This window comes from Pteropus alecto, unplaced genomic scaffold (assembly GCF_000325575.1).
Source record: "Pteropus alecto unplaced genomic scaffold, ASM32557v1 scaffold76, whole genome shotgun sequence".
NCBI classification, from domain to species: domain Eukaryota; kingdom Metazoa; phylum Chordata; class Mammalia; order Chiroptera; family Pteropodidae; genus Pteropus; species Pteropus alecto.
In genome coordinates, this window is record NW_006443138.1 from 28669550 (window position 1) to 28695719 (window position 26170).

The following is a 26170-nucleotide window of genomic DNA, read 5'->3' on the forward strand; positions in this document are numbered from 1 at the left end:
ATCTCTGACTAGACATAAACATGGGAGGTACAATGGCACATCATCAAAATACTTTCTAAAAATAATCAATACTATTTTTTTTCAAATGGGCAAGACTAAACCTTTGTCTAAGAATGCGCATTTGACTGATAAAACTATTTTTAAAATGTAAGGAAGTTATTACTACAAAGGTCAAAATAGTCAGGGAAGTTGTAACTGGGAGATACTTTTGGGGTGGCTGACAAAGTTCTATTTCTTGGACAGTTTACCATAAAATAATTCATGAAGCCATGTATTTGTTTTACTTAGTGTTATCTATCTTTAAAAGAAGAAAAAAAATTCTTGTCCACAAGGATGATACACCCTTGAACCAGATACATTAGTAATAACAATGAAAATAACACTAATATGCACGAACATATACAAGATCAAAGAAGTATAAAATTACTTAAAACTATGCAAATCAAAATATACTTCAGCAAGGCATCAAAAAGAAAGTTAATCAAATGCAGTTGCCAGTTTAAGAAAATAAGATCATCTGAAGTGGCATTTTACAAAGACTCCCAGTTAATATACAAGTACGCCCTTTACAGGTTCTACTTACTTGAGCAAGGTACTTATATACCTAATTCCATTAAGAACAAATTTTTTTCACTTAAGATGTGAACCTGATCATTTACTCACTGGCAGGCACAATCCAGTTCTTTCGACATACATTTTGTTTTTTATATTGGTTTAATCTAGATGTTTCCTCATTATATTCTCATATCTTTCCATTTTCTCATTAGCATTTAATATTTTCTTTAAAAATTATTTTTATGCAGAAACGATTCCAAAATGCATTGCAGGTATTTCTTAGATTCTAAGACTTTACACAGCTTCAGAAGAGCTAGAAAACAGAAGATACTAATACATCAACTAAGAAAGTCCTTACTGCTTCAAGAAATTTTATACCATTTCCAAAGTGTACTCCAAGGACCACTAGTCCCTGAAGAGTCTGCAAAAAAATAAAGAAATATATTCTTTTTGAGAAAATGCTATGTATTAAATCATTCCTAATTTAGAGATTAGCAATGAACACCAGCATATCAAAGGATCAGAGAAGTTTCACAGTAAAGAATCCCATTTGTTTTTTCTTAACCCACTATTTTCTAAACTTTATCACAGAACAATTTTTCCTTACAACGCTTTCTAACATATTATATATATAGCTCAAGTTACTGAGAATGAACTTAATAAAATCAGAAATTATCAGAAAGGAATGGAGGGGGGGAAAAGTCAGAGATACAAATTAAAAGGCTATCTGAAAGAAACCAGGTGAGAAAATTAAGGAATGTAAAAGAATGGTAGCAATAAAGAAAAAAGGGGGGGGAAGAGAAAGCGATGAGAGACATTGTCAAAATAACAAAAAAACAAAACCAAATAACAGATGACTATGAAGGAGATGGATGAGTCAAGGATCACATTAGGTTTTTACGTAATGATCTTGGCACTTACTGAGATAGGCAATTAGAAAAGGAAAGTGGCTTATAAAAAGGTTGAAGGAGAGGAGATGATATTCTATTTTAGATGCTGAAACTGAGATGACAAAAATCTAAATAGAAATATTCAGTAATCACATGGAGACGCAGACTACAAAAGGGTGAATGGACATACAGTCTCTCTCAAAATGGCAATAATTCCTGTGTTTGCATAAAAGAGCAGGAAACATCGAGGTTAAGAAATGAAACCGCAATACCAGTAAGTAAATTAAAATCCTAAGAATGGCTTAGAATTCTTTGAAAAGTAGCACAAAAGAAAAACAACAAAAGGTGAAAGGCTGCACCCTACAAACACTGGCAGTTCAGGAAAGTGAAGAAAATGATAACCAGGAGTGACTGGTTGAGTGTTACCAAAGACTGAAGAGGGCAGGATCTGGGGAAGGGGCGGCAGGCACCACATCTAGCCGTGAAGGTGGCAAGAAGCAGCACAAGAAGCAGGCCAAGGAGATGGACTAAGAAGATAAGGCATTCAAAGAGAAGCAAAAAGAGGAGCAGAAGAAACTCAAGGAGTTAAAAGTAAAGGCTGCTGGGAAGGCCACAGGTGGAATTAAGAAATCTGGCAAAAAGTGAGTGATTCTTTGTGCCTGTTTTAACATCTGGATTTCGTGCCATAACATCTGCTGCAACCTATAGCTAGAATAAAGTGCTGGAGACTGTTGGACAGTTTTAAGAATAAACTTTTGTAAAAAATAGCAAACTTCAAGTTTCAGGATGACAGTGAAGATGAGGGGATAAAGAGGAAATGAGGGCACTGTCTACAGAACACGCACTCATGAAGCTTTTCAGGAAAAGATAAAATGAAAATTTTTCTCAAGATGAGAAGGACTAGTGCACAATGCAAAGAAAGGGCAGAGATAACTGTCTGGAAACAAGGGCACAAGAAGAATGTAAGTTTAAAAATCCAGAGAAATATCACAGAATCATAAATAAGACTAAGAGGATACGTAATACTCAAATATTTGGTGGAATTATCTTAATACCAAAATTTATAGAAAAAGAAAAATAATGCTCCATTAATGACCAATATAATCTGAAGAATGAGACTAGACTACAGAAACTTACTGTGTAAGTCTCTACCAATGGTACTTTAATTTCTAACTTCAAAAGAAAGATTATAGGAAATGAGAAAAAAAATTCCATTTTAAATAAACATAAATGAAATAAATAAACTAAGTTTCAACTTTAGGGAACTTGGAAAAAGAAGAGCAAATTAAATCCAAAATAAGCAGAATAAGAAAAAATAATATAAAAAAAAGAAATTATAATTAGAGCAACAAAAATCAATGAAACTGAAAATAGGAACTCGATAGAGAAAAAAAATCAATAAAACCAAAAGCTAGTTCTTTGAAAAATTCAATAAAATCAATAAGACCCTAGCCAGGCTAACTAAGCAAAAAAAGAAAGAGGACAAAAATCACTAAGAAGAGAAATGAAAGAGGGGAGATCACTACAGATCCCATGGACATTCAAAAAGATAATAAAGAAATATTATAAATGCTATGTGCACAAATGGCATACCAAAGAGATGAAATGGACCAATCCTTCGAAAGACCCGAGCTGTCAAAATTCAAATGAGAAGAAACAGATAATTTGAATAGGTCTATGTCTATTAAAAAAACTGAGTCAATAATAGCCTTCCAAACAGAAAGCACCAGACCCAGGAGTTTCCTACTGAATTCCACCAAATATTTATGAAAGAAATTATATCAATTCTCTACAATCTTTTTCAGAGGATAGAAGCAAAAGAAATACTTAACTCATTCTGAGGCCAGCATTATCTTAATACCAAAACCAGACAAAGGCATTTATAAGAAAAGGAAACTATAGATCAATATCTCTCATGGAACATTAGATGCAAAAATCCTCAACAAAATAGCAAACTGAACCCAAAAATTTATAAAAAGAATTATATGCCATGACCAAATGGGATTCATCCCAGGTATACAGGCTGGTCCAACATTTGGAAATCAACATAATCTATTACATCAATAGTCTAAAGAGGAAAAATCGCATGATCGTATCAAGAGATGCAAAAAAAAAAAAAAAAAAAAAAAGCCTGACAAAATCCAACATCTATCCTTGAAAAAAACCTCTCAACTAACTAGAAATAGAGAGGAATTTCTTTAACTTAATAAAGAATATTTACAAACACCTATAGTAAATATCACACTTAATGGGAGAAACTTTCCCTCTAAGTCAAGTAAAAGGAAGGAATGTCCCCTCCTACCATTTTTTTCATCACTGTACTAGAAATCCTAGCTAATGCATTAAAACAAGAAAAGGAAATAAAAGGTATACAAACTGGGAAGGAAGAAACAAAACCATCTTTGCTCACAGATGACAAGACCTTCTATGTAGAAAATCTGTAAGAATCAACAAAAACCCTCTACATGCAATTATAGCAAGGTTGCAGGATACAAAGTTAATATACAAAAGTCAATCTCTTTCTTATATACCATAATAAACAAGGGAAATTTGAAATTAAAAACACATTACCATTTACATTAGCACCCCCCAAAATGAAATATTTAGGTATCTTAACAAGGAGAAAAACTGTACAAGGAGAAAAACTACAAAACTACAAAACTCTGATAAACAAAATCAAAGAACACTTAATGAAGAGATATTCCATATTTATGGAAAGACTCAATATTGTCAAGATGTCAATTTGCCCCAACTTAACCTATATATTCAATGCAATCCCAGTCAAAATCCCAGCAAGTTATTTTATAGATATCGACAAACTGATCCTGAAGCCACATAAAAAGGCAAAAGACTAATAACCAACTGAGTACTGAAGAAGAACAAAGTCAGAGGACTGACACTATCTGACTTCAAGACTTACAATAAAGCTACAGTAGTAATCAAAGCAGTGCAGTATTGACAAAAAAATAGACAAATCAATCAATGGAATGCAACAGAGACCCATGTAAATATAATGAACCGATCATTCATAAAGGAGCAAAGGCAAAACAATGAAGGAAAGAAGTTTTTTTTCCAACAAATGGTGCTAGACAACTCGACATCCACGTACAACAAAATGAATCTAGACACAGACCTTACAACCTTCACAAAAATCAATTTAAAATGCATGACAGACCTAAACGTAAAAGGCAAAACTATAAAATTCCTAGAAGATAACATAGGAGAAAACCTAGATAACCTTAGGTATGGCCATAAGGCATAACCCATAAAAGAAACAATTGATAAGCTAGACTTCATTATAATTAAAAACTTCTGCTTTGCAAAAATCAATATCAAGAGAACGGGAGAAAAAAAGCCACAGACCAGGAGAAAATATCTGCAAAAGCAACATCTGAAATAGGACTACTATTTGAAACATACAAAGAACTCTTAAAATTCGACATTAATAAAACAACCTGATTCAACACTGGGCCAAAGACCTAACAGGCATCTCACTAAAGAAGACATACTGATGGCAAATAAGCAAATGAAAAGATGCTCAACATCATATGTCATCAGGGAAAGGCAAATTAAAACATAAATGAGATACCACTACATACCTATTAGAATGGCAAAAATCCAAAACACTAAGAACACCAAATGCTAGTAAAGATGTAGAGCAACAGAAATGTCCATCATTGCTAGTAGAAATGCAAAATGTTATCGACATTTTGGAAGACAGTTTGGCGGTTTCTTACAAAACTAAACATACTCTTACCATACGATCCAGCAATCAATTGCGATCCTTGGTATTTATCCAAAAGAGCTGAAAAATTTTGTCCACACACACACACACACAAAAACCCCTGCACACAGATATTTATGACAGCTTTATTTATAATCACCAAAACTTGGAAGCAACCAAGATGTCCTTCAGTAGGTAAATGGATAAATAAAGTGTGGTACATCCAGACAGTGGAATATCATTCAGTGCCAAAAAGAAATGGGCTACTGAGCCACAAAAAGACATGGAGGACTCTTAAATGCATATTACTAAGTGAAAGAAGGCAATCTAAAAACGGTGCATACTGCACTTTTTCAACTATATGTCATTCTGGAAAAGGCAAAACTGTAAACACAGTAAAAAGATTAGTGTTTGTTAGGGTTTGGAGGTGAGGAATATCTGGTGGTGGGCAGGGGGGACAAATAGGTGGAACTCAAAAGGATTCTGGGGAAGTGAAAATACTCTGTATGATACCATAATGACAGATATATATCGTTACATATTCATCCAAACCCAGAGAAAGTACAACACCAAAAGCAAGCCGTAATATGAACTTTGGATGATTATGATATGTCAAATGAAAGTACATCAATTGTAACAAATGTTCTGCTCTGGTAGGGGATGTTGATAATGTAGACTATGCATGTGCAGGGGCAGGAGATATGTGGAAAATCTCTGTACCTTCACTTCATTTTGCTCTGAACCTTAAACAAATGTAAAAAAATTAAGTCTTATTAAAAACAAAATACAAAAAGTTAACAAATAAACAAATATGTAATAAAAGCAAGACTTGAGAATATAGATACAAAGTGAAAATAATAACTCCCCAGTGATATATTCATATATCCTAAAAAGTAAAATTTTTTAAAAGATTCACTTATATTTTGTTCTTTCTTGTTGCTGTCACAGGTCAGCCAAACAATTAGAAAAGGAAATCTTACCATTTAGCAAAAAATTCTTATTTCTAAGTCAACTTAAATTCTTAAAAATAACCAGCTTTAAATATTTTGTAATAATAATACTTATATCATTTCTAATGTGTCTAGTTTATATTTTGGTTATAGATTCCCCCCACTCCCGCCCACACACACACACACAATTATGCCTATAAGAGCAGTGAAACTAGATTGGTTTTACTTTCCAGATGCAAATCACTAGTCTACTATATTTTTCCTAAGCTTAAACCTATATTCATTCTCTTAAGCCATTTTAAATCTAACTTAATGCACGCAGAGCCCATTATTTAAAACAAATTGCTTAAAAATACACAGAAACTAATTTTGTGATAATACAAATTTTCCTAATTGAAAATGTTTTCAAGAAAATTCTGATTTTAGAGAAAAACAGGCTCCTATTATAGTCTACTATTTGGGATATGTCAAAAATAAAGTATCTTCTCAACCTATCAATTATTCTTGGTTATTAAATTCTTGGTTAGTATTCTCCTAAGTGGACTTGAAATTATAAGTAACACATGATACAAGACAATAAACTTTTGATTTACACCTCACACCACATACAAAAATTACCTTGAAAAAGGTCATATACCTAAATATGAGAGCTAAAACTATAAAACTTCTGGAAAATATAAGAGAAAATCTTTGTGATCTTGGATTAAACAAAGATTTCTTAAATGTAACCAAAAACAGGAGCCATAAAAAAAAAATTGATAACTGAATTTCATGAAAATTAAGAACTTCTGCTCTTCAAAAAGATACTGTTAAGAAATGGAAAAGACAAGCCACAAACTGAAAATACTTGTGAATCACGTATCTGATAAAAAATTTATATTCAGAATATATAAAGAACTCTCAAAATTTAGTAATAAGAAAACCACCCAATTTTTAAGAGCTGGGTAAAAGATTTGAACAGAATCTTCTACCAGATACACAGATAGCAAATAAGCACACTAGAAGGCACTCAATATGAGTCATTAAAATTAAAACTTCAATGAAATACCACTACAAACCTATTGGACTATCTAAAGTTAAAAAAACGAACCATACAAATGTCAGTGAGAATGTAGAACAAGTAGAACTCTCATACACTGCTGGTGAAAATTTAAAATGGTACAACCACTCTAGAATACAGTTTGGCAGTTTTTACAAAAAAAAATTAAACATACACATACCATATAACCCAGACATTCCATGACTAATATTTACTCAAGAAAAATGAAAGTATATATTGATATAAAATATTATACAGAAATGTTCGGAGCAGTTAAACTAAATCATAACAGTCAAAGTTTGGAAACAATTACAATGTCCATTTACAAGTAAATGGATAAACTGTGATATGTCCATTCAAAAATGGATAAACTGTGTTATGTCCATTCAATGTAACACTACTTGGCAATAAAAAGGAATGAACTATGAATATACGAAACGACATGGATGAATCTCCAAGTAATTATGCTAAATGAAAGAAACCGGGCAAAAAAGTATAAATTATATAATTTGATTCAGATAAAACACTTTCTAAAAAGGCAAACCAAACAGTATGTATTAGTGTTTTCCTGGAAGGGATGAGAGATGGGTGGGATGGGACAAGAGGGAAGGATCACAAAGGGGCATAAGAAAACTTCTGAAGGTGATATGTTCATTATCTTGATTTTGACAAAGGTTTCATGGATATATACATAGTCAAACATTAAATTATATACAATAAATGTACTGTTTATTGTATGTCAATTATATCTCGAGAAAACCATTTAAAAAATAGAAACAGAATGTCTAAATAGAGAAAGTAGGCTGAAGACAAAGATTTTCTACATATTTTCCTTTTCAGTGTGTTAAATGTTGAGTGTATTCGCAACATCCAAAATCTTAACTCTTGGTTATTCAAGTCCTTCCTATTCATTAAATTACTTAGAAGGGGGAAAAAAAGATTAATTCACTGTGAAAGTCTGCAATCACCAGAAATATAACTTTCAGTCAATTACAAAGTTCAGAAAAAAAGAATTTAAACTTTCTCATTTAAAGAAATATTATATGTAAGATTTTTTAAAAATAAATATATACCTAAGAAATTCTATCAGATAGGATTCCATCTTATAAAATCTTAGCAATGACGATATCGATATTCTTAAAACTTTTTCAACTTGAATAAACCAAAATGGCAAGTATAAATATAAGAAACCTTTTCCAAACTAGTAATTTTTGTGTTCAACTTCCAAAGGGATCGAAGATGAAAATGAATTCTTTCATAAGTTCCATTTTTTATATTCCTTAAGCAATATCAAACATAGAAAATGTACTCAGTAAACTCACCATTTGTACAACAGACTCCCTTAATCGTGTCTCTTCTTCAGTCATGAGAGTCAATTCTTTGCATACCATGGCAGCCAGCCCCACATCTAAGCATTCTGGATCTGCTGCCATTTTGAAAATGAGTTCCTCATGTGAAAAGACACAATGGCGCCTTAACCGTCGGTAATGGTTGACACACTGACGTCCAATGGGCAACTGAAAACGACAAGATTCTCAAATTAAATTACTTGCTTTATAGCATATTCCATAAAAGAACCACTATTTACCCTCCAGATCCTCACTTTTATTACAAAGACGACAGAATAACAAACTCCATTTGAACATAAGAGGTAACGGTAAATATTAAAACTCTATAGCCCAGCAGAAATCTCAAAAGCCTTCCCACAGAAGATTCACATAATTTTTACACACTAAGCTTCTGGCATAAGCTGCTGTTTTCTGCTCATTATGTACATCAAAGAGTACAAGTTCCTTGGTATACATAAATGAGGTAGCAAACCCTTTTAGTTTAGCATAACATAAGGCTACCCTTATAGAAAAAAGAAAAAAAATTTAGGCTATAAATGGTTAAGTGGACATATTCAGCATTTACGTTTCCACAAAACAAAAAGAACAATGTTATTAGAAGTGAAAAAAGAAAAGGAAGAAAGGGAGAGAGAGAGGGAAGGAATTAAGCAATTCACAATAGCTGACATTTTATTTTTTATAAGGACCAAAGCAAAAGATGATTTAGATTTCTGCAACTAGAAATTCCTTTAAAAGCAACTAGTCTGGCCTACAGAGAATTCGAAATGAAATCATGAGATTATATACTTAATTTTCCCTAAGTGAAATAAATCCCTAAATAATCGCTTTTCATAAATCAACAAATACGCTCTAAGATAAATTCTGAAAATTTCTTTTAACTATCAAACCTTAAACAAAATGATAATATTAGCTATACTAAACACACGCACACATCCACTCTCCAACTTCTTTCCTATATTCTAGTTGAAAAATTTGGGTGGGTAAAAGGAGTTTTTGTTTGTATTTGAAAACTGTAATACAAAATAGAAAACGTAAGAAAATGGACCTTTAAGAACCTTCCAGAATTCACTTCCATTTTCAGAAAGGAATCACAGTTCAAGAGTATGAGACTATCTCTGAATCAAGCAGTATTTCCATACTCTTCCAAAGAAACAATCTTTCCCAAGAAAATATATACATTGAACCCATGGTTAGCAAATATTTGTCCTATTAATGACATATAGCTTTTTTATTTCTTAATTCTTATATATTATATTCTTATACACTCTTCCAACATTTCTCATATAGCCTTAACACATGGGCAAGAAAGAGAAAAACAAAACTGTGGAATTTGCAGTCCTTAATTATTACGATATGTAAGGAAACCACATAAAATAGAGTTGATTACCTATTGTGGCTTATAAAAGTTAGTACCATCATTTTAGTCCAGATGTAAAGCTGCTATAATTTTTCATATATTATCACACCATTCTTCTAAAGAACACCAAAGGACTTCACATATATCATTTCACATGTTTGAGGTTAAGTGAATCTTAGTATCTTTACATACCAAGTAAAAATCTTAGACCCAGTGAAATTTAAAAAGCTGTGCAAGGATGTATTGGTTCCAGGTGAGTACTAGACTTAATAGAAAGATTACTTAGTAAATTATATAAATGTCTAACCACTATGCTACACACCTGAAACTAATATAAAATAATACTGGTCAACTGTAATTGAAAAATAAAAATAAAATAAATAAATATAAATGGAAAAAAAAGTGCCTAAGGTCAAACATCAATAATATGGAACACAATAAAGGTAGAAACCATCTCTAACTCATCTCTTAATCATCTCCATTTCCCACCCTACACATAGCCAAAGAGCAAGTAAGTCATAAACACTTAATAAATGTTAGCTGAATTTTTAAAAACAGAGCACAAGCACAAGGCAACATCCTAAGTTTAGTCTTTTTCTTACTGTCCTAAGCCTAATAAGAAAGAAGTTTAAAATTACTGGATCGAATAAGATTGTTCATTTTATTATTTCATTTATTAGGTAAGGAAACAAAAATGGTTAATTATAAAATTTAATAAATTAAGGTGCCTACAGAAAACATAAGATCCAATATTACTTAAAAATATCCCCCAAAATGTTCAGGTGACAAAAAAAAAATCACTAAGAGAAAATTTAAGGCTTAAAGGAAAAGGATTATATATTTGCAGACCTTTCGCAACTAACACAATTTTAACCATTTTTTGATAACTACATCATACAAAAGCAAAACAGCAATCACTGGCATTATCATTTACACAGATGTATAGCCATGGAGATCTCCATATTAGTTGCTCTTTAAAATAAATTTGTTAAAAAGGAAATATAGAAAACATGAAATGACAGGAAGAATAAAATCACCTAATTGTATAAAATCACCCAACTGTCCAACAGAAGGGAATAAAAAAGGGATATTTTAAAATAAAAATCACCAACCTAGATATTTGGAAATATGGCAGAAATAATTCCTGAAAAGATTTGGTTTTATCTTTATGAAATCCAAAGTGCTCAGAGAAAGCAAAAATAAGAGAAACCATATTCTCTCAGGGAAAAAAAATTCAAAAAATATCAACTAATCATTTAAAATTCTATCAGAATGGGGAAAATCATGAATGAATAAGAACTATGAAATCTTCCAAATAAAAACTATAATAGAAACTCTAAGTGAACTTTCTAAATTACCACAGCCACTCCAGTGTCTACAGAAATATTCTTGAACCCTATCCTCCCCAGCTAAGGAAATATGGCAACTAAGAGTCATTTCCCAGGGATGTTAGTAGACGTACAACAGCTACTTGCTATAGAACAGACCCAGTCAGCAGTACAGAAGTTCACAGCTTCAGCGAAGTTGTAGCCCTGATTAAATCCAGAATGATAGGCACGAGGAAATGTCACAACAAACTCGCCAGCACACTGATTGGTCCTGTACACCTAAATGCAAATCGGGAACAGTGATACAAAACAAATAAACAAAAAAACAACAAAAAAGGAAGACAGATTTTATCAGTCAGTTTCAGAAACATTTTCTAAAATTGAAAACAATAAAGCATTAACCTACACACACCAGAATATTAGATTTAAGAAACAGTCAGAACTCCATCTTCTCAAAATAGTCACTGATAACAAGGTATAATAATTCATGACTAGAATCAGCAGCCAAAAAAAAATTCTCAGAGAAAATGTTACTCTCACTGAGCTACTAGGTTGCCAACTTGATAAAATTTTTATAATTAAGAGAATTTTAATTCCTTTTGTTATTGTGTTATAAATAGAGGTAAAGGCTGGAAGGAACTTCCACCTACTCTTAGATAATTTTTTGGAAACTAATTAATTGCTTAGTTTATATATAATAGGGAGATATCACAAAAATCAGTTTTCCTGTACCTCACTTTGTTTTATGATAATATGATGTCTTTTGAAAAGTCCCAGATTCTAGTATAAATTCATTCTTTAAAGACAAAATAATATCATTAGTAATGTACTACATGTAACAAACTTACTAAATTTACACTTTATCAGGTGTTAGTAGCTTAAATAACCATTTGCAAAACTAAGTTGAAAAGTAGAAAAGGTATTCATATATGTTTACTTCATCGTCTCACATAAAAAAGGCTATGAAATCTTTATATGAAATATGATTCTAAAAAGAAAAGTTTTAGTTATTAGAACTACCTCCTAGTGCTCGCTTCGGTAGTACATATACTAGATCTACACACCTAAAATACTTAAACTCTGGTTAAACAGGGATAATAAAGAATATAAGACTTTTGTTAAAACCAGGAGATAATGGTTTACTGAAAACCGAAAGCTATTTTAATATACAGCTATTCATAAAGTATGATTCATACTTTAGAACACCTTTTTTAAACAAATGTTGTTCCCTTCAGAGTATACTCTAATTGAGCTAGAAGACGACATGATCTTTACTTCCAGCTACAAAACAAAGCATATATTATGACTCTACCTAATCAAAAGCTAAAATAATTTTAAATTAAAAATACTGAAGAGAGACACAAAAAGACTCACAGGCACACCATGTTCCATTAGCACATTGGGGTTCATGATGGTGACTAACTGATGTAGAAGATCAGGCTGGGATTCAAATAACTCAGGGGCCAGCTCCCTCATCACCTCCTCCAGCTGTTCTGCAGCATGAGATGGCACACCATACCATGTCTTTGGCTCGCCCCTGGCAAAAAAAGTAACTGTTTAGCTAGGTAGAGCACAGTTCCAAAGAGGCTGCAGTCTCTGATTCAAATCCATAAAATTTAGTTAACTTTGTCTTGTTCTATGGCCACAGATTATATGTCCAGAATGCTGGCAACAATCTCGTAAATCGTGCTATTCATAATAAGAGGTAAGTTAAGAGGTAGTATAAATTCAAATGATTTTTTTTCTTTTTAATAACATTTTCTCTAAAAACTCCTAAGTTACATGTGTATTCATTAAATTTCTTTTGCTGAATTTATAGGGATAAATACATACTTATCACTATTAGAAAAGCAATTCAAAACATGTGGATTGGTAAGTAGTATTTTCAAATGGGAAAGACTCTATAAATATGTACTGTTGGAAAGGTTACTGACATACTTCCTTGATTCACACAGGTCCACTGGACAAGCTAATTACCCTCACATGATCAGAGTAAACGGCAATGTTCTCCTTTACATAACTTCACTGCATACAATTTTACTATCCAAGGAAATAAGCCACAGCTAGATATTGTTGAAACCGTGAATAGAGTTCTATCTATAAATCTTAAGGACCAAAAACTTGGCATCACTGATATACTAGACTTTAGTGCACTAGAGTTCATTTATATTATTAAGTTATACTCTTAGGAAATGGATTTAATTCGTCAAGCTATTTACAGAATAGCTGAATTTCTTAATCCTAATATAATTCGCAGTACTGTCTCTAATAGAACTGACTGCCTATTAGAAACATATGGAACATAATGAAAATGTTCTGTATCTGCACTGGACAATACAGGGTACCTTCGTCACACATGCTAAAGCACCTGAAATGTGGTTAGTGCATCTGAAGAAGTAAATTTTTAATTTTATTTTATTTTGACTAATTTAAATAGCCACATATGGCTCGCGACTATCACATTACACAGAACAATCACTAGACAATCACTAGTTTCCCACTGCACAGTGTCATTTGAATCATATTTTCCAAATGGAGAGAAAAATATCATTTAGTTAAGATCATAATACTGGCCAAGGAACTGGGTTAGTAAATAAATGCTGTGGGTCAGATACAAAAAGAATTCAGCAAAAGAAATTTAATGAATACACATGTAACTTAGGAGTTTTTAGAGAAAATGTTATTAAAAAGAAAAAAAATCATTTGAAAAGTTCGAATATTGAATGTTTAGTCAGATCTTAAGTATATAAACTTGGAATACCCTAGCTTCCATATCATAAGGTATACCAAAGTAATTTTCATGTATACCTAACAAGTATCATTAGGTCTAAAACTATAGGTTCTGGGCATGCACATACTTTAAAAGGAAAGGTGTCTGAGATGTACCCTTAGACCTCTACACTTCTCTCCTTAATACATTATCCTGCTTTTTGATAGGAAATACTTAAATTCAGCTCTCCCTAATATATCACCTAATATTATTACATCTTTTAAAAGATTACTAAGTATGTATGCTGTTAACAAAACTTATACATACCAGTGCAAGTAATTGATGGAATAACTCCAGTGATCTTCAATATGCCAACAAAAAGAAGAGAAACACATTCCCACATAGAGCCATGGCACTTTCATACCAGAGATGTCTACATTAATATGTGCAAGAACAGACTGCTCTAAGACAGGCATGTTATTCAAGTTCCAACCAGAAAGTGCATATTCCTATAAAGAAAAAAAAAAGTAAATGAGAGATCAGAAATGACAACTGCCTAATAGAAATCTCGAGTCTTCAAAAAAGAAAGTAAAAATTTTACATTTACACATAGAATTTGTGCTCTTTGCTCACTATTATATGTAGATATACCTAAATATTTAATCCTATCTCCTGTCCAGGTGATATTTAGATTTCCCTTTAATTATTTAAGATACCTCTGGTTTATGCTGAAGCATATAACACAAGGCTTTTTTTAAGGTTATCTATTTCTCTTCTCTTGTTTCAATTAGAGCTGACATTCAACATTATTTTATATTAGTTTCAGGTACACAGCACAGTGGTTACACATTTATATAATTTGTGAAGTGATCCCCCCGATTAGTCTAGTATCTCCCTGGCACTATACAGTTATTACAATATTAAACAAGGCTTTCTATTACTCCTCCCAGCTCACTAGTAAAATAGTGAGACTAATTTTAATAGGTTGCTATTATATTTCTACTTTATCTCCACTAGTATAACTTCCAAAAATGTCTATTAATGTCCAGATAGAGGACATAATGAGATACACAATCCTCGAACTGCAGCAACACTGACAACTGAGATGATGCAGTCACTGCCACCTGCCACCGCCTCCACTACAAACTCATCTAGAAATATTAAATTATAACATAACAAAAACATTTGTTTCACAGATAAACTAAAAAGAAAAAATTCCCAGTTTCCAGAAACAAAGAAAGCAATTGCCTGAATTTTTATAGAGGTTCCTAATTGAATATAAGCAATGGACAGAGTTTCAAACACCCACTCCTAAAGCCATATAAGGTAGAGACAAAGTTCTTATCATCCTTGTGGAGAGCAGCTCTCAAAAGTGGGATCTATGAAGCCCAAGACTATTTTAAGGAATTACAAAGTCAAACTATTTTCATAATAATTCTAAGATGTTATTTGCCTTTTTCACTATCATTCTTGCAGGAATGTAATGTGAGTTTTCCAGATGATATAATAACATGTGACATTGCAATGACTGAAATGTAAAACAGAAAGCAGAATCCAACTGCATTCCATGAGAAGGCTGATAATTGTTGAACCTGGATGCCAAGTACTGAGAGAGAGGAAGGGGAGTGCATTATTATATTTACTTTTATATATTTGCGACTTTCTATAAGAGTTTAAAAATAAAATTCTCAATGTAAGAGGTTAAACAGCCAGTGACAAAACTGAAGAATCTGTGAACTAGACAGATTTGAGGATATCATTCACAATGCAACACAGAGAAAGAAAAACTATAAAAGTGTAATTAGGAGTCACAGAGGATAAAATAAGAAAGTTCAACATTGGTTTAACTATGAATTCCAATAAAAAATAACAAAGATACGATTCTTACCCTCAAAAGGCTTAAAAATTAAAGAAGCTTTCAAAAAAATACTACTCGAAACCTTTCTTAGCTGTTTGGTCAGCTTGTTGGCTGAAAAAAATAATGAATCTAGATGAAAAGTTCCAAGACAAGACAATATATATTAAACTCAAATACAGACAAAAGAGTAAATTCCGTAGTTCTTTGGACAACAAAATAGTAATCATCACAGGTTTGAACCATTAAGAAAAGTTTATAGAAAAGGAAGAACCTGAGTAGAGCTTGAAAGGAAAAATAAGGTTTGAAGGTAAATGACAGAGAGACAAAATATATTGGTCTGGCTCATAAAGGAGCAGAGTGGAATAGTCATGTTCAGTCATAAAAGCAGTCCTCCAAGCTGAAAAGAAAAGAACTCCAAATGATAACTTTGATCTATAAGAATGAAGAGCGCCAGAAATGGCAAATATGTGAGTAAATATGTAAAAAAGTCCATTTTTCTCTTCTCTTAATTAAAAAAAAAAAGGTGGTTGAAAGCAATAATTACACTGCTATGTTGTGTTTATACACTATGTAGACACGATATATGGCAATGCACAAAAGGAAGGAGGAAATTGTTTTGATGTTGCTATATTTACCAGAATTAAGTCAATATTAATATGAAGTAGACTATAGTAGTTAAAAGATGTACATTGTCAAAAAGCTGTTTAAAATGAAAAGATGCATATTATAATTATTGGAACCACTAAATAACTCAAAAATATATAGCCAAAAGAGAGGAACTGAAATGGTGTTACAAAAAATATCTGCTTAACACCAAAAAAATATCTGCTTAACACCATCAAGAAGAAAAAAAAAACAAAGACATGAGACAGAAAATAGCAAAATGGCCGACATAAATCGAACATATTACTTTATTAACTGTAAACAGACTAAACACTCCAATCAAAAGACATCAGATTAGATTAAAAACAAACAAACAAACAAAAGATCTGATCTTATGCCACTTACAAGAGAAACACTTCGGATTCTAAGATACAAACAGGTTCAAAGTAAAAGAATGAGAAAAGGTATACCGTGCAAACAGTAACCTTAAGAGAACTGGAGTGCCTATACTTTTAATTATAATTCTTCTGCACTATATAGCTTTCTTAAAAACCATGTATAACTTTTAATAGATCAAACTAATCACTGCCAATTACAGAGAAAAGAAAAAGTGACAAGGACCAACTTAAAGAGACAAAGAAATGATCATCTTAATTCAGCTTTATACATGGAGGTCCTCTCCAATGAGATGTGACTTCATAATATTTTACAGATTAAATACGTATTTGAAAACCTACCTGCTCAAGTGCTGAAAAGGAAACTAATTTGTGGGACTTATCAATGAAATGTAATTTTTTCCTAAATTTTAAATCTCTTTAGATGTTCAAACAGAAAGAGGTAGGTAAAAATTTTTTAATGGGGTTAAAGTTTTAAACTAATTGTTTTTAAAATGCAAAGTTAAATAATTTTTAATGGTACTTTGAATTTTTTAAAACTGAAGATTGTTTATAATGTCCAAATCCTACATGTTTAATATTTTAAATGAACTTGTTCCCTTATAATTGTTGAAAGGTAGGTTTTCTACTATGCAAAGATTAAATCAGCTTGAGAGTAAGCAGGAGTTTAGATACTACTATCTGTTCTGCACCTCTTCTTCAGGCAGCATCTTTCTCCGACCATCTTTTACAGGAAATCCACTTCCAAAGTCTTTTGAGGAGATATCAGCTCCATACTCTACAATAACATCTTCTTCAATGCTGCTCACCAACCTCCAGAATTCCTTTTCTACTAGTTCTGTGGGAACCATCTACGCAAGGAAAACAAAAATTACATATTACTAACTCACTATATAACCATAACTCACTGTAACACAATATGCAGGTCAAGTGAATACAAACCAGTGATAAAATAAAAAACCTCCTTTTCCAGAGCTGAAAAGACTGGGGTCTTAGCTATTTCCACTGAGGATGGGAAAAAGCTAAAGACAACTTAGATGTTCAGAAAAACATAATGAACTTACACTGCCTTTTTCTGCAAGCTGCTTCCTAACTAAAATGGATAAAGATGACCTAGGACAGCAAGGTGGAAAAAGGAAACAAAAATCAAGGCTTAATTTTAATAGCTTTGGCATATTTTTTTGATACAGATTTTTAAAAGCTCAAGATCCCCTAAGAAAAGCAGCAAACCTCATATTACAAATAACTAAAAAAAAGCAGCAACTGCCACATAACTTCATGCTCTTCTGTAAAAGATTACTCATTAGAGGGCTAATAAACAATTCAAAGATCAAAGCAGATTTCTCAACAGAAGAGTGCACAGTGCCACATTAGAGTATGAAAGAAACAGAAACAGATGCTAGGCTCCTAGTCTTTAGATCTGGTGGCCTATCTTTTTTTTCATGCCGTTTTCTACAAAATAATTTAAGATAAAAGCAAATCCAAAGTTTTGGACTTCATACTTCCCCAAACTACCTAAAGACATGTACTCACATGGACTGGCATATTGAAATAATCAGACTTAAAATTATCTGCCATCTCTCCAAAGCTCTGAAGTGTATACTCTCGTACAGCTTGTTCAAATCCAAAGGCTTCTCGAGGTTTGTTACATTCCTGGGAAGAAAAAAATATCTAAGATTAACTCACTGAAACTAAACTAAACAAAGAACTAAGGCTCTCATATACAAGCTTCTTTGATCATTTTCCTAGGTGAAGCTAATCCAATCAACTCTAGACAGCAAAACAAGTATTAATTACTTGCAATATAGAATCAGAAAATAATGTTCTAGAACCTCAACTGCATTATTCACAGTTTTCCAATAGGAAGGTGGTAATAAGATACCTTTAAACTTTGGAGTTGGCATTAAGCTCTGCCACCATGGCAAACACCTACAGGATTACTCACTTGGAATCAAAGCCCAGGGATGCCTATCATTCTCAGTATATCAGTGGATGTAGCTGTGCAGAATATAAATGTTCATGGAGAAAGGAGAGGTAATGGATAAAGGCGTATCCACTGGATTGCTAGGACAACAAGCTAGAAGAATGGTTTTTCCACACTACCAACCACAAGACCAATACCTTTACACGAATATTCCTTTAGCACAGAACTGCTTCTGAATCATCTAAGCTTGATAATAGTAAATATTAATTCAAAGACCTCTGAATACATCTATACACACCCAGCCAACTCCCTCCCCTTCAATGTCCTATCACATTTTGTTAAAATAAGTAAAGAGATGAGGCATTTCATGACAATGACATCATTATAATCTTTCAGTAAGAATAACTTATATAATCAAATCAAAATTTAAGCAAGCATTAATAGATACCATCAGTTTATCTGGTAGCATGAAAACTGAATGCATAATTCCTAAGTTTTAGAGTTTCAATTCTGATTTTTACTTTTTTTAATTAAAAAATTAAAAAAAAATAATAAAACAGCTTTTCTTCATTTTTGTTTTCCAGGAATATGAACATTCTGAGCAAAAATATCATTGATCTGCAGTAACAAAAAGAACTGTCAAACCAGAATCAGGAAAAGAACCTTTGAAAGGCAAGCTGCCACAATACAGTATCACTCTTAAAAAACCCTGGAGATTCTAAACATTGAAGAACAAAGAAAGTAGAAGAAGCTTTTGGAAACATGTTTACTATATGTGTGTATGCATGTGTTATTTGTTCTTAGTTTTTAAAGAATCCGTAAACTGTACCTCAGCAACACATTTAGGACATCTCCAATCTCCTTTGGGCACATCAGGTAGTGGGGGAATTAAGCAAAACGTATGATAGCTGTCATCGCATCCATCGCACAAAAGCAATCTATCTTCATTATTTCCCCGACCACAAAACATACAAACATAAAGATCAACCTGTTAAAAAACAAAGTAAAATAAAAGTCTATTTTCTATAATAAGTAATTTTAATTTTTACCAGGAACTCCTTAATTGAAATAATGTATACTAAAAAGTAAATATAACTTAAGTTATATAACTGAATATTTGTTTTAAATAACTGTATTTAAACTGCTTTTCATAAAACTTCCTAAATTTCCTCAGAGCTTCTATAGGCAAGTTAATAAGAGCATAACAAGTTATTAGAATAAAGAAAGACTACAAATCTAGGGTACCTGAAAGTCAGTTTATAGAGATAAAATATACCATGTCATCCTTCCTATGTACAAACACCCTTTGGTAGAGAATAAATACTTAGAACTGTCTAAAATACAGCTCAAGGATTTACAGATTCATATTCATGCTCTCTCATATGGTCTATGACTTAGGGGAATAGTCTATGTATATGGGACAAAGCAAGGTTAATATTACAAAAACTAAAGCTGCAACTTTAGATTCACCGTCAAGTCTTCTAACCAAATGAATTAACTAAATGGCATACCAAGATACGAGAGCAAGATAAAAAGTACAAAACTAAATAAAAATAAATCCTTTCCCTCCTAACGCATCTCAAAACACTTACAAAGTTAACAGAGAGAGTTCCTTTCCGTTGTCTCATTTGCATGTTAAATGCGTCTGACCTGTTGGTAACTTTTCGTCTTCGGGAGACCTCATCTTAAAATAAAAATAGTTATATAATAATAGTAAAAACTAATGTTGAGAGCTTAACCTGGACCAGACACTATTTAAAATTATTTAAATTAGTACCTCACAACACTACGAGGTAGATATACTATTATCCCCCACTGAAGATAAAGAATCTGAAGTATAAAGAAGTTAGATAACTTGCCCAAAATCACACAGCCAGTGGCAGATTTGGGATTCTAATCTAGGCAGTCAAGCTCCAGAGAGCTTAACTACTATTTCTATATTGACTGTATGCAGTACTTATCAGCAACTACTTAGACTAGTTTTAAGATCATTGCCAGCCAATACAATAGTTATAAGAATGAATAAGATAATCGAAATCCTTAATTCTTAAAGAGTAATTATAAACTGTAATGTATTTAGTTAAGTCCTATCACACATTTCAGGATGATGGAACAATATTATCTGATCCTCCAGAGTTCAGTCCAAAATCTAAATTATGACTTAATTACTGATATCATAGAATGTATAGTTAATATGACTTTCGATTACAGCATTTCATGAAATTCTTATACAATGAAAAAACATGTCGAACACAATCCTTGTTAAATTGAGTTTTAAAACTGACACGTACAGAGAGAAAAGTAGAACTTGATCTTTGCATTAGTAATTTTACTCACAAAAAATTTCAAGTATGCTAAGCTGAGAGTTCTAGACTTTCCTTAAACACAGAGTTTATTTAAATGAAGTATAATAATATATAAAGGCAATCGTTAAAAAAATCAAAATTACAGTTAGTATTTAAGTCATAAACTCTCCCTACTATCTTTTAATACTAAAAGTCAAAGAACCCTTGATTTCACTTTGAATTCAAAAGTTAAAGCTTTAGATCACCAGGTAAGAACCATTAATTTCACCATTCTCTCATAAACTAGCCTTCAGAAATTACAATGTCTGTGTAGCGTATTAGACATGCAGGAGGAAAATTTCTCCCTTCCAAAATATTATAAAATTCAACATGATATGGCTCCTCATGCCTTATATTTAAGACTATCTACCATAAAAAATAGGTGACTTGTCTAGGAACCATGTTACAAGTTTACAATCCCAAGGCAGACTGCAATTCAAATATCATGTGAATCTTGCTATAACCATATTGTTGTACCTTATTTCTTTTCATGATCAAATAACAGATTTTACCTTCTTTATCTTTCGCTCCCATTGCCAGGCCCACGACCTTAGGCCCAGCACCAAAAATTCGAAGTTTCTTCAGTTCTGTGTTTCTATTCACTTCTCCAGACTCTGACTAAAAAAAATAAAACTCATATTAGTCTAATTATTCTGCTTCATACATTTCTTTCTTACCAAAGAAAAGTTTAAGATCCTCTTCAAAATGAAGAAAAAAATTGATTTCTTCTAATTCCACTCCCTGCCTCTTTACAGCAGTTGAACACACTTCATCGAAGCACTATGCAACACCCAGATTCCTTTCCACAAAAGAAAATCTACCTTTCAAAAAGCACAGTTCTCAATTAGGTTCGGTACAGAAATAAGACACTACTGGTAATAACTGGTATAATACAGGTAATAACAGCAGAAATCTCCACTTCTAAATAGTTAATGAATACTAATTATTTAATAGACACCCACTTCTAACTAGTTAATGGCAATATGCCCATCCCAAGAGATGAATATGATTGTTCTAAGCCAATCATGCCAATACGATTTCTCTTTGTTGGAGATGACCTAGCTAAGGATGGGACTGTCATCCTTGTCACCTTCTCATAAAAGAGAAAGCTTATCAAAGAATAAGTCCTTTTGCCCCAACTTCCTTCCCTACTGCTAAGAGATTAAGTCTAGTGAAAGCATGATACTTGCCGCTGCAATGGCCACATTGCAATTAGGAGCTATATCATCCACACACTGAAAGAAGCAAAGCAGAAAGATAGAGCCTGGGCCCTTGATGACAAAGTGCAGTAGCTGTATCAACCTTAGAACTACCTATAGCTCCGAAAATCTTATGTGAAAAATGTGTCCTTCTGTGAAAACTGTTGTTAATGTTTAAGGTACTGTCATTTGGTATTCTAGAACTTGAAGATGAGAGCATCCTGACAGACACCACTGTTATACCCTGAATTTAGATGAACCATATTTGAATGCAGACTAATAATCAAAATCTATTTAAAATACACTTAGTCGATATGAATAAAAATAAACTAGGATAAAATACAGACTACTTTATGGCTACGTAACAGCTGATGTATGCAGACTAGACTGATAAAAGATTATATAAGAATCAAACCAACCAAAATGGCATTTCAGAATTTACCTTTAAGCATTAGTAAACTGATTTGGCTATACTTATCAACCTCTACAGTTAAGTGATAAACACGACACTACACATTCTTCACCATTACTAAAGCAAAGTACATAATAATAAAAGCTAACACAGTGAATATACAGTGTGTGCCTTGTCAAAATATTTTACTCAATTAATTCGTACAATCTTTTTGGACAAGCAATAAAGTTCCAAAAAGCAGAAATAAAAAAACGAAATTCTTGATCTTATTGGAATAAAACTACAAATAACGAAATAAAAATCAAAAAGCCCTTCCACCTGGAATTTTTTAACTATTTAAAAAAAGATAATAAAAAGACTATATATCAGAATCTCTGGAACTAATAAAAGCCATGAGCATGGAAAATTTTATAGTCTTAAACATATCAATTAAAACAAAAGAATAGAAATAAATGAATTAAGTTCCCAACTCAAAATGCTAGGAAAAGAACTAAAACATAAACCAAAAGAATTTTGTGATGCTAGAATAGAAGTGGAATTATTAGGATGAACTCAAAATATTAAATCATAATGTTTTTAAAATTTATTTCCCAGCCCTGACCACTCAAAGGGCTTAATAAATAATGATATCCCAGTAAGAAGCAGCACACCTTGTGCACAGATCTTGGTTTCTAAATACCAATGCCCACTAAAATGAACCAGGATTCCTTGAAGTGGCTTATTCCAGGTCTAAGGCAAGATAAGAACCAACGAGCTTTTTGTGCTCAAAAACTGATGGACACATGTCCAAAAAAACATCATGAACCAGCTTGTAGGAGTTCCCATATGGTAAATTTGAAAAATTTGATTATCGAAAAGAAATAAAAGGTGATAAAAGATTGTAAGACATATATTAAACAAACAAACAAACAAAAAACCATGATCTCTAGTGATACCAAGAAGGGGGAGGGGGTCAATCATAGTTCCAGTCATATATATTCATCAAATATACATTTAAGATGTACACATTCTACTGTATGAAAAATATAGCTCAAGGTTGTTCTTTAAAGAAACAGGCTAATAAATGCAGAAGGAATGACAGACCTAGAAAACCACCAGTTTCCAACCAATATAATAATTAATTCAGGCAAGGATCACCAATCGATGTTAAAACCAGTAACTGGAAAAGAGGTTATTCATACCATCTCACAGTTTACTCTGATTGCTTTTATTATAAAGAGAATAAGTACTTTATAAGGGAGAAGTCTGGTTCAAACTTAATATCACCGATAATTGGACATATTGGTATTATGGGCTTCATTCTAATGTATAAATGTGTTAAAGGTTTATTAATTCTTGATATAGACAACTGTGATGCCAGTTTCAAGGAACTCACTCTAGTAAGGTCACAGATGAAAAAAACAATTAGAGTATAGCAAGTGATGTGACAGAGATAAGAAATGGGAGTAAGATAACTTTCATAACTTGGTTCTTGATTGAGAGATTACTGGATGGCTGTGCTTGCCACTGTCACCAGGCTAGAAAATATTAAAGAAAAAGAGACTTAGAAAAGGTGATAATGATCTTTGAGACATACTGAATTTAGTAAACCTGAGCTGTGGCCACCAAGGAGTACATATATGCACACACACTCACCCTTGTGAACAGAAAAGAAGCATGGATGTCAAGACATATTTAGGAGTCCTCAGTGTATAGGTAGTAAGTGAAATCACTTGGTAGATGAGATCACAAGGAAAGGACTGAAAATACCATGTAAAGAACCTCTAGAGACAAGATAACAACGATGACTGAGGAGTGGTCAGAGAGTGAAGAGGAAAACCAAAGGACGGGTCAGAGAAGCCACATCAAGAGAAATCAAGTTAATCAAATTTCAAAGAAATCAGACACCATATTAAATGTATATACAACCAGAGATGAAGTAGGATAAGAAAAGAGGTCCCCAGCATTTGACAACTACTAGTTCAGTGGTAACTTGGACAGTACAGGTTCAACAAATTTATTTGGCTCAAAGTCAGAATGCAGGGTACAAAAACTAAACAGATATTGATAACAATGAAACAATATACACTATTTTTCAAGAAATTTGTCCGAGAAAAGAGGCAAGGAGTAAGGTACTTCTAGAAAGAGGTCTATTTGTTTTTAAGATGATAGAAATTTGAACACATTTATATGAGGGGCAGGGGGACTAGGGGATTTAGCAAACAAAGGAGGTAGAAGAAAAAGATTTCATAACTGATATATTAAAATCACTGAAGAAACCAGAAAGGATGGAAGTAGATGATCCCTGGAGAAAGGTATTCTTTGCCCACAGAGATAACACAGAGATCAAGAATGAATACCAACAGTTTTGTGTATGGGGCAAAATGTTCTATCAGAAAGCCTTTTTCTTTCTTTCTGAAATAGAAAACCAGGAATGAAGCAGACTGGCAATATAGTAATTAAGAACAAATTGTGAATTTAAGAAATTTTTAATTGCGAATCCTGAAATGGTTCTAGTTTCTACCTGACATCAACCAATCTGACTCCAGTCACAATTATTACAATGGGTAAAAGTATTCTATGTAGTCCTCTTTCTTTTATCAAGAAAGGCAATTAGAAATAAATAGGATATTTTCATGGTTTTAGAAGAACATCAAAAGGGGTTTCGTCGCAAGCTGGCAATTGATTAGATGAATAGGGCCACCCTGGGCAACTCTTTAGAGTTGAGTCATCATGTCAAAGAGATCAGTCTTCAAGTGTTTCAAGTCTTGACATAGAATCATCACTATGTACCTAAAGATGATCAGAACTTCTGAGATCAACCACAGTAATAAAAATCACTTAATGACTAAACCGGAGTTTACCAATTTATAGTGGGGCTATCGCTTTCTAATGAATTTCCATTAAATTCATATTTCCCATCTAAGACACCTACCTTTCTGCTATTAAAGTACCTAAGAAGCTAAATTATTAATCAAGAGGTTATTAAATAAGCATAAACTCAGAACAGGAAAGGAGACATGGCATGAGAGAGATTTTGCCTGAGCTCTAGAAAAGCAAAATAAAGTATACTAGCCTGCCTCTCCAGTGACAGGACACCTTACCATATACAGTATTTCTTGTAGTAGACTATGTTCCTTCTCTGATTCCCACTATCAATATAAACCATTTCCATTCTTTTAACACACTGTTTCTTTAAATATGTTAAAGTCAATGATTAGGATTCAGGTAAGTTGCTTTTTCAGTCCACTCGTATGCTTAATTTAAATGGACCATATCTGAGTTCTAAGGGCACCTCATTGTCTCAGCTTACAGACTTAGTCTTTAGCAAAAACCTTAAAAAATACAATTTTGAGGACCACTAAGAAATGAGAATAGGAAGGGGTGGAGCGAACAAAAAGAAATGAGGGCACTTTTCTTCTGATGCATTCATTAGGCTTTAAAATTATTTTAGGTTGCAAGAACACTATAGAAATTACATTGAAATGGTCTAGACACTAAGAAACTTAATACTATGGTTTTTAAAAGAATAACAAGTGAAATATAAAACCAC

The 26170-nt window shown here is 32.5% G+C and overlaps 1 protein-coding gene and 1 pseudogene across 1 annotated transcript in view; one reads left to right on the forward strand and one right to left on the reverse strand.

Annotated features, from left to right (window-relative positions):
* Positions 1-26170, reverse strand: part of KDM5A (lysine demethylase 5A) — a 72617-nt gene that overhangs the window by 32700 nt on the left and 13747 nt on the right. Inside the window, exons 6-14 of the mRNA XM_006923872.3 lie at positions 21540-21645; positions 20275-20366; positions 19512-19670; positions 18292-18411; positions 17451-17609; positions 14230-14411; positions 12567-12729; positions 11352-11471; positions 8481-8675 (exon numbers count right to left, since the gene is read on the reverse strand). Of these exons, the coding sequence (XP_006923934.1) occupies positions 8481-8675; positions 11352-11471; positions 12567-12729; positions 14230-14411; positions 17451-17609; positions 18292-18411; positions 19512-19670; positions 20275-20366; positions 21540-21645 (1296 nt within the window). The remainder of the gene's footprint in view (positions 1-8480; positions 8676-11351; positions 11472-12566; positions 12730-14229; positions 14412-17450; positions 17610-18291; positions 18412-19511; positions 19671-20274; positions 20367-21539; positions 21646-26170) is intronic.
* Positions 1860-2240, forward strand: LOC112472283 (annotated as a pseudogene).